This window comes from Triticum urartu, chromosome 4, assembly GCF_003073215.2.
Source record: "Triticum urartu cultivar G1812 chromosome 4, Tu2.1, whole genome shotgun sequence".
Classification (NCBI taxonomy): Eukaryota; Viridiplantae; Streptophyta; class Magnoliopsida; order Poales; family Poaceae; genus Triticum; species Triticum urartu.
Window position 1 is genome coordinate 581943266 of NC_053025.1, and position 9996 is coordinate 581953261.

Below are 9996 nucleotides of genomic sequence, written 5' to 3' on the forward strand. Positions count from 1 at the left end.
TATAAAAATAAATAAACAAAACAAGTAGCAGAAACCATAAAAAACCTACGATAAAAACACTACTCCCTGTGTATATTAACTGGTCAGGGGTGACGTTAATTCTGTCGCTGACGAACCACTTCGCTCCTGGAACCGCACCACACAGGCAATACACGAGGCGGTCTTCTTGCTTTCCTCGACACCGACGAGGTTGGGTCCTTGTCCGTCCTCGTCTGTCGCTCTAGCGGTGGGAGCGGGCGGGGCGCCTGGCAGTTTTGCTCCGGTAGAGAAATAGGTAGGCGTAGTTTGCTTTTGAGAGGTGTTGCATTAATGGTGGGACGGCGCTGCGTCAAAATAATTTGCTTCTGCTCTTCTTTCATCTCGGTGGTGCTCTAATAGGCGGCACCGACGAGTAGGTGGCTCAGTCTTCTTGCCGGTCTTAGGATCTGGTAAGATTTGTGCCTAATGGTCGACGCTCAACTCTCTCTCGGGTGGCTTTGGTGTCGGCAATTGCGGTTGCGTTTGATGTCTTGCAATGGGGGTGAGTGGATGCCGGCACGCAACGACATTCCTCTTCTTTGATCGTGTTGGATGAAGTTGACAGCGCCGGGATCCAGCGGGCACAGGGAAGAACCCCGGCCGATGTGCCGCAAATGCTCGGCCTCGTCGCTTGCGGCGGTCCGAATCATTGGCTTGAAAAATATCCTTGTATGCAAAGGTGCTCCTCTAGATCTTGGTATGATGACAGTTTTCCTCTTTCTTCAACATTGTCTCGGCGACAGAGGAGACGTTTTGGCATGGCACAAGATTCTGCCGAAGTGAAATTCTAGTTTTACTTCTTGCAAATTCTTTGATGCAATATTGCAAGACATCTATGTATGTATTCTATGATGACCACATGTGTATTGTTTGTAATACATTCCTCTAATGGAATTTTTTTTTGAGGCAATCTCATGAAGCTTTTATTCAACCCGTCACAATGTTTACAGGGACGAAGGAAAGACCTTGCGGATGGCCTAGCCATACATGCGGAATATATGATGTGGTTATTTTTTTAAAAAACTGGTCAGGCCCATTTGAAGCTGCCTTGAGGCAATGCGTTCATGCAACACAGCAGGCCTAATCTCCCCTGAAAAAAGCAGGGCCTAACCTGGCTGGGCTACCTTGGTGGTGGGTTCCCGCACAACTGGGCTGAAAGTAGCGACAGCCCACTCAGCTCCACCGGACTGGATGGTCCACGACGCGGCAGAATCATTTCGTTCGTTCACTCGGTAACTCGTCGTAACGGACGAACGCCGTGCCGTCGTCCTCTCTCCCCACTTTCACTTCGAGTACACTCCACGCCTTCTCTCTCCGTCCACCCCTCTTTACTCCACCGTCCGTCCCCACGGCGTACGTCGTCAGTCGTCACAGCTCAGCCCACGGTACGACACGAGTTGGTGGTGCATCTCCTCTCCCCCCTCCCACTCCTCCGCCACCTCGCTCCCACCCACTCCGGCCCACCGCCGCGCACCCCTTCCTGAGACCAACCCACCGCTGTGTCGCCCCGGTTCCCTCTCACCGGACGCACTCGCCCGCGTGACCGCACATCCGCGCAGAGCGCACGGGCGTCCATGGTCCATTCCCCGTTCGAAGTGGAGGCCATTCGCCAGCCCTCTCACCTTATCTCCCTCGAGGTACCGCCGTCCAGGCCCGCTCCTCCGCCCCCCCCCCTCCCTCTCCCCCACCCGCCCGTTCCCAGCTGGCGCCCGATCTGCTCCTCGGGCCCGGGCCAGCAGAAGCGCTGCGCGGGGAAATGCGGTGCTCTGTAGGGGCTTTCCGCTTCCGGCGCTGCGAATTTGACGGTGGTAGGGTAGCCTCAGTGCTGGCTGTCCTGCGGCTTCAATTGAACCCCACTAGAGGAATGTAGAGGCGTGCTTTGCTGCCACAGTTCAACGGTACTCGAGTGCTGGTCTGCCGTTATAGGTGCCCTTTAATTTTGGCTACTAGATTGAGTTTCCTTCCAGTTGTATGTAGTTCAAATGTTGGATGAAGTGACTGCTATTTGAGTTGCTTTACATGCGAGTCACTTGTCAACTATTGTTCTTATCGAACTCATTGTCAGCCTAGTTCCCAGGTTTAGGTAATCTAGTGTCAGTTCCATTGTTTTCGTAGTTCGCAGGTTTGCAATGGCTTGAATTGTGACATGTAGAAGTTCAGTTTGATGGGTCATTGGGAGGCTGCTGTGGACTCTGTATAACCATGTTTGACTTAGGTTAGGCAGCCTGCCAATGTGGCTATTCACTTTACATAGGTAGGAATGTGTTGTTGCAGGGCGCAAACTTCAGATCCTTGTGTAATCAATTATGATCTCTTTTGTAGTAATGTTTGCCCTGCTCTGCTTGACCCTGAGTTTCTATTAATTAGTTATATGTTTTAAATTTCAGGACGAGCAGCCAGATGTGCAGGGGTTAGCCGTGCTCCTGTCAAGTGAAAGATATGCAACTAATAGTCCTATCGGTATGCGAACGCGATAAATGTCTTTCATCTCATTGCTGCTTTGAAGTACTACTTTGTTATGCACGATTGTTGTGCTGATGCCTGATGGGCAGATGCCACTCACAGCCACATCCACAGGACATGAATCTACCCATCCCATTGCATGCCTTGTGATTAATTTTTCATGTTTTCCTGCTCTCGAAGAATCGTTGAACTATCCAACAATTTTCCAGTATTTCAATTAATGTTAAATTGAGTATTGTAATAGAAAATTGCACTTTTATGTTCAGAGTACAGCGATGTTGCTGCTTATCGTCTATCATTAGGGGAAGATACAAAAGCAATCAACCAGCTGGTATGTAACTGCTAGTTTCTTTGCTGTTGCATTGTGCACGATCTTCTCTTTCTGATCAATATATATTCGTTCCCTTTTGGTTGCCAATATTTTTTCTTCAAGTGACGTCCCTGCAAATATTTAATAGCTATGCCATCTTTTGATCTATAACTATTTAGTTCCATTTTTTGGGGGAAATTCTTGTATTTAGGTGAGGTGCATCTGAATAACTGATATATGTACCATTGTACCTCCACTGATCTATATGAAGTATAAAATGTTAACTTAAGAAGCAATCTCAGTCAGTTAGTTCTATACTCTTGCTGCCTAGCCAAAACATCCCCTCTTTACATGGACATTCACTCAAACATGTGCATACATACTTTTTTTCATGGCACCATCATCATACTTGATTCATCGTAGGTATATGCTAGTGTATATACTATCTACCTTTGTCTCATCATGACTACTGTCAACTTTCCATTTACCTGCTATTTTCTCACCACTACATTGATTAACAGTATATCACCACAAGTCCTCGATCACTATCTTCTCTATTACCACTATTATGAACAATAACTGCACTTTCTTTTGTTCCTATTTATTATTGAAAATAATAATAATCACGTAGCCAAGATTCCTGAGTTAAAGGGGTCTCAGCTCTGTACTTAGTCCTAGCAACTGTTGTAGTAATGGTTTAGGTGAATGTACCCTAATGTAATATAAATCACGAGAAAAAAACTTGTAGTTTTAAGGAGCAAAATGGATCTGGAAAGGATTGTATATTTTGGTATATCGTAGCTCAGTTTATTCTAATCCCATTTCCCCTCTTTTGTTCCTTTCTCCTATATATCTTCTTACTGTAAATACGTTTCTTCATGTTGCCTTAACTTGAAAATGCTTACTTACTTTCTCTCTTTCACTGTCTTGTGGATGAACATGAACTGCAGAATACTCTGATTCAAGAGGGAAAGGAAATGGCTTCTTTGCTGTACACATACCGTAGCTGTGTTAAGGCGCTACCTCAGGTTAACTTCTCCTTACTCTGTCCATCCATTTATTTCCATCTAAATAATCGCCACATTATACCATAATGCCGTTGATGTCTCAAAAGAAGTATTGCATTATTCTTTTTCTCTTCCAATTCCACAACATATGGATATTAAAATCACCGGGAATTCTACAATGTTGTTGACAACGTCTGTAACTAATGTTTCTCCTTTAAATCACTGGTAGTTCTGTCATTAATTTGTAAATTTAATCTGCTAGCACACAGCTACTCCCTTTTTCCACTTTCCACGACGGTCAACCAAGATATGTGCAGACTTCTGTTAGTTGTTATGTTGATTGGACCACATCGTCACTGCACTTGGCTCTGATTTGAGCTGATTAGTTTTCTGAAGTTTCATCTTGTGGATTCTGAACCCAAATATCTACCACTGAGCTAATAGCCCGTCGCGCAGGCCTCCCAAAATATTGATTCTTTCCCAATAAACAAAGACTTTTTTCTGTAAATACTGCGTATTTGATTCCATCCAAAAATCAACTTTCCCTCCTATACTGAGTTCCAGTATGGATAAAAATATCATAGGCACGGACACTTCCTTTAAGAAAGCCGTACTCTCATCAGCTTTCAAGTAGATAAAGAAGTTAAGGCTAGTGACAGCAGTATTGGCCTTTGTGAAAGCTTCTCTTCAATATGTTTTATTATGCTTTCTCACTTTTTGATTAGCTTATCTGTTACTTGTGCATTGAGTCTTTTCTCTAATGTTGATATAAGATGGTTCATAGTGCATAATACTCTTAGTGCTGTATAAATTCTTCACCATGAAGTACATAATTCTCTACTGTAGTCTTGACTGAGTATCATGGACTGTTGAACACTGAATGCAGCTGCCAGATTCAATGAAGCATAGCCAGGCAGATTTGTACCTAGAAACATATCAAGTTCTTGACTTGGAAATGAGTCGTTTACGTGAAATTCAGAGGTGGCAAGCATCTGCTGCTTCAAAGGTAGGACCCCCATTGTGTCTAGTAATTTAGTTCCTTCATCATACTTGTCTCTTATAGAGTACCTGCTTCCATACGGCACTGATGGCTACTTTTCACCAAAGATTCTTATATGTTATTGTTAATGCAAAATTGAGTAAAACCTGTCCGACAACCCCTGGAACTTTCTTGAAATTGAAGTACATATGATGTTTTACATTAGGACAAGTGTCCTGTCATCTTTAGCTACCAATCAACTAGGGTCTGGACCTGTGTCATCGTCACCATCTTTCTTGTGGTACCGTAGTAATGTTTAGCATTTGCCAACAGTGCAAGACCTTCAGAAATATTTCAGCATCATTGCAGATTTTAACAGCATTTTGTTATCTGGTGCAGCTGGCAGCTGATATGCAGAGGTTTTCTAGGCCCGAGAGACTGGTCAATGGACCCACAGTCACTCATTTTTGGTTTGTTCTTTTGCCCTGGTGTCTGTTCTTTATCTTTCTTTTCAAGAAATAATATGATGTCTATGATTATGATTTCACAAATTAAATATCAGCTGGACATTTGTTTACTACTCGAAATAGTAAAACTAGCTGGTTCTAATTGTCAGCCAACGAAACAATACATCTAAACCAGAGGAAAAGCATTCTGGTAACAGTTTCCAGAACTCTGTCTCTGGAGTATCCACTTATAGGTTAGCAGACATGGACGTAGAAATTTCGATGTTACAATTGTGCTGCTATAAATGGGATCTATTTCATCATTCTGGTTCCAGATGAATCGGTGTATGTTTTGACTTCTGATTACTTCGTCAGCCTGTAGAGGGAAAATAGAGCTTCCAAGCTTAACCTAGTTTTGTTAATCTATTTCTTAGAGTAGCATTGTTAAGTCCATGTATTTTCAATTAAGAATCTGGTTTATGGTTTTATTTTTATTTTAATGCAGGTCTATGCTGAAATTGCTTGATGTCCTACTACAGCTTGATCATCTTAAGAATGCAAAAGCAAGTATACCTAATGATTTTTCATGGTACAAGAGGTATATGGTCATGCTTTGACTTTTAATTCCCAGACCACGTACCACAAAATGAAGAAATGAGTTGATGAAGTAAAATTGGTTGATTGCCAATTGATTTTCTCACTATTCAACAGCTGTGAACAAAACTCTCTTTTTGGTAGGGACATAGGCACGTAGGGTAACTAGCAGCAATGAGTTATGGATAGCTGTAGTCCACATTCACCTTCAGTTTAATTAGTCACTACTTGCTTCCAATAAGTAATTGGTACTCCCTCTATCCCATAATATAAGACGTTTTTGGAAGCTAACATAGCTTGCAAATATGTCTTATATTGTGGGACGGAGGGAGTACATGGTAACTTTTCCATGTTTTGCATGTATTCTTTAAGGTGAGGTATGCATTCGCTAGTTTAGAGATCAAATACTCACCCGATTCTACGGGAGTTCTACTAACCTACTGAAGAATAGTGAGCAGATTGCACGAATGGTTGGGACTGCTTGCTTTGAGTGGCAAGTGTAACTGAGTAACTCTTGCAACTTCCAACAGGCTGCAGTTACTGTACCTATATATATTAGCATATCACAAATTTATGATTCTACTCTCAACATAGTTTGGTGCATGCTGTAGTTATTACTGATTAAAAAGAAACCATTTATTAGATCTGCATTAGTTACTTAGGATCAGCCTACCATGGCCAATTTACTATTCAAAGATTAAACTACCTTGCTACCTACCTATAAGAGCATAAACATGTACCAATATTTGCAGAAATTGAATATTTTATGGTACATGCTTTTTTGTTATGATTTATGGCTTTGAAGGTGCATCCATGTTAGTCTTGGTCCACATAGATGCTCCGAGAATTTATTAGTCCTTACACTTTGATGCAGAACATTTACTCAAGTAAGCACCCAGTGGCAGGACACTGACACTATGAGAGAAGAGCTGGATGATCTTCAGGTTGCTGATTTGTCATATCATTGAAAATCTAAGTCACCGTGATCATGGTCATTTCTGCATTATATTATAACATTTTAAGTATTGCTTCGAGAATGGACACTCTTGCACTTTTAGTTAAAGGAATGCACTCTGAGGCCAATACCTCCCATTGAGTTGTTTGCCATAAAATCTATAATGGTCTAACCATGTATTTAATTTGATTTTTGCTACTATTTGCAGATTTTTCTGAGCACCAGATGGGCCATCTTGTTAAATTTGCATGCTGAGATGTTTCGGACAAATACGTATCCTACTATCCTGTTTTCTTTCTTAGACATTACTATGTAGTATGTATGCTCAGCAGTAGGAAAATAATGCGCGTTCAAAATATATAGTATCTTTGATACATCTACCAGATCACCACAAGAATTTTGCTGCCCATAGTACAAAGATTTTCGAGCCTTAGGAAAAAGTAAGTCTGCCCATACAAAAAATATATAGGATCTGACTGAGGGAAAATATGTCACCTTTCTTAGAAGATTGTGGGGATGCAGTTCGGCATTTGACGTCGTTGTTTATAAATCATGCACTTGAACAATTTTATGTTGATGTCTGATGGTCATGTACAATTTTAGATGGCTTCTAAATCTGCTTATTATCATGTACCTACTACAACTACTGTTCTTGCGTGTTGCTGTTATTTTCTTTGTCCATGACAGTTATGATTCCCTTGACTCAAAGAATAGTGTTGAGGACATTCTACAGGTCCTTATAGTATTCTGTGTGGAGTCATTGGAATTAGACTTTGCTCTTCTTTTCCCTGAGCGTCACACCCTACTTCGTGTTCTCCCAGTTTTGGTTGTTCTAGCAACCTCATCGGAGAAAGAGAGCGAGTCACTCTATAAGAGAGTCAAGATAAACCGTCTTCTCAATATTTTCAAGGTATGATTATCATCTTCTAGCTGTTCTGTTAACCTATTTTTTTAGAAAAAGTTTAATTTATCTATTTGTGCTATTTAGGTTATATTTACCATTTATTTACTATTACTCGTACCTATTTTGCAGAATGATCCAGTTATTCCGGCATTTCCAGATCTGCATTTATCCCCTGCTGCAATGTTGAAGGAATTGTCATCATATTTTCAAAATTTCTCCAGTCAAATTCGTCTTCTTACTCTTCCAGCTCCCCATGAAATTCCTCCTCGTGAGCTACAAGAATATCCTTTCTGCCAAGTCCTCTAATCATGTTTTTGTCAACGGGGCAGGTTGAGGATTCAACAAATGTGACTATTGTCTAAGCAAATCAATATTCCAATTAAAGAATGATATAAAATCAAACTGATTTTTCTTGGGGATGATAAACATCATGAATTAACAAGCTATATAAAGTGGTTAAAAAATGAGCTATATATATTTACATATGGAAAGTACTATCGTGCTTTAAATTCCTTAACTGAACCACTTATCAGAGGCATTACCTGATTCTGAACCACATGGGAACTATAAGAGCTGAGCATGATGACTTCTCTATACGTTTTGCCTCTGCAATGAACCAGGTGATGTTATTATCATTTTGAGTTACCAAAGTAATCATTGTCACAAACATTGTCTCAATCGTTTCTGCTAATTGTACTCACTGATTAAACTGATGCAGCACATGTGTTTATTCATGGAGATCTAAATTAGCTTTTTTTTTTTGGAAAAGAGACTTAATTTCTATAAGCTAATGAAGCTTATTTTAATTTGGTGGGCTGTGAGCTGCATTGATATTGACCTGGACTGTACTTTCAGATGATAACATTGAAGTCATCAGATGGTGCAGACAATGACTGGTCTAGGGATATTAAGGGGAACATGTATGATACTGTTGTGGAAGGCTTCCAGCTTCTTAGTCGATGGACTGGCAGGATCTGGGAACAGTGTGCTTGGAAATTTTCACGCCCTTGCAAAGAGCCACCTATTTCAGATTCTCAACAAGACTCAGCGACATTTTTTGACTACGAAAAGGTCTACCTTTTTGCTTCGCAAGAAGTATTTGTAGCATCCATTTTCTTCTTGTTTGTTTATGCAATATACAACACTCTATTGCATTATTAACTGTCGTGGTCTCTCTCAAACAGATAATATTAGCGGAAATCTTTTGCTATCCATGTTTGTATTTCATAAGCTGTAAGACTGATTTGATTTTTTTTGTGTTCGTAACTTAAATTTAGTGACTATTTTGCAACTTGCATGCAGGTAGTACGTTGGAACTATACTGCAGAAGAAAGAAGGGCCCTGCTTGAATTAATCGGTTATATAAAGAGTATTGGATTGATGATGCAACATTGTGACACCTTGGTGTCTGAAGCTTTGTGGGAAACAATACATATGGAGGTCCAGGATTTTGTACAGGATAAACTAGATACAATGCTTCGTACAACATTTCGGAAGAAGAAGGACCTTTCTCGGTAATTTGTTCTGCCTCAGCCATCCTTGTATTTACTTTTTATTGAAATTTACCCTCCATAGCTCCAATAGTCTCAGATAGGTTGGTGTATCGCTCGCTATGTCGTTGGCAACACATAGTAATTTATTCAGTTTGAGATTGACACATTTCTCAATGTGATATTGTCTTTGTCATCTATATTTATTTTTGTGAAATCGTTCTTTCTGAAACGTGACAATACATTAAGGGGAACTTTATAATGTTTTGTTCATTTTTCTTTGCTATTCTTTCAGGATTCTCTCTGATATGCGAACCCTCTCCGCAGATTGGATGGCCAACACCAGCAAGGCAGACCCAGAGCAGCATTCGCTACACCAAGAAACTGAGGAAATGAGGCAAAGCACATTTTACCCGAGACCAGTTGCACCAACAGCTGCACAGGTTTTACAAGCGTTTTAAACGTAAAAAGCAATTATTTGTTAATTGTATGTACTGTTTAGCCCCTGCACCACCTTGTTTACAGTAATAAAGGCTAAATGGTTTAAATTCTCATTCAGCAGGCTAACGGTCTAGCACTTAAGCTGCATTATCAAATAGAGCAGCGTATTTTGAGCATCTACCATATCTGAAACAGTTTAAGGACATGACTAAATACAGCCTATTCAATGTTCTGTGGTTTCTAACATGTGACTCCAGCAGCTCATATTCAAACAATCCCAGATTTGAAGCTTGTAATAGGTGGCTAGGTGGCATTGATTTTATTGAATAACATTATTCTACTCATTTTCATTAGTCTAAAATGGCAAAACTATTGAAGGCTATAATTGT

At 40.6% G+C, this 9996-nt stretch overlaps 1 protein-coding gene across 1 annotated transcript; it reads left to right on the forward strand.

Moving 5' to 3' along the window:
- The first annotated feature begins 514 nt into the window (after positions 1–514).
- On the forward strand, positions 515–9642 carry LOC125554890 (protein PIR-like). The gene is made up of 16 exons (XM_048718274.1): positions 515–520; positions 1122–1403; positions 2406–2478; positions 2748–2812; positions 3742–3819; positions 4685–4804; positions 5177–5247; positions 5729–5821; positions 6692–6761; positions 6981–7045; positions 7487–7682; positions 7806–7957; positions 8203–8296; positions 8532–8747; positions 8979–9190; positions 9462–9642. Exons 1-16 carry the CDS (start codon positions 515–517, stop codon positions 9625–9627), a joined length of 1959 nt encoding a protein of 652 aa, XP_048574231.1. The 3' UTR covers positions 9628–9642.
- The last annotated feature ends 354 nt before the right edge of the window (positions 9643–9996 follow it).

Bases quoted from the DNA above. Each gene is read 5' to 3' on its own strand.
- LOC125554890 (XM_048718274.1), top strand. The intron at 2,479-2,747 runs GTATGCGAACGC...TTTTATGTTCAG, and splicing joins TGCAACTAATAGTCCTATCG to AGTACAGCGATGTTGCTGCT. The intron at 5,822-6,691 runs GTATATGGTCAT...ACTTTGATGCAG, and splicing joins GATTTTTCATGGTACAAGAG to AACATTTACTCAAGTAAGCA.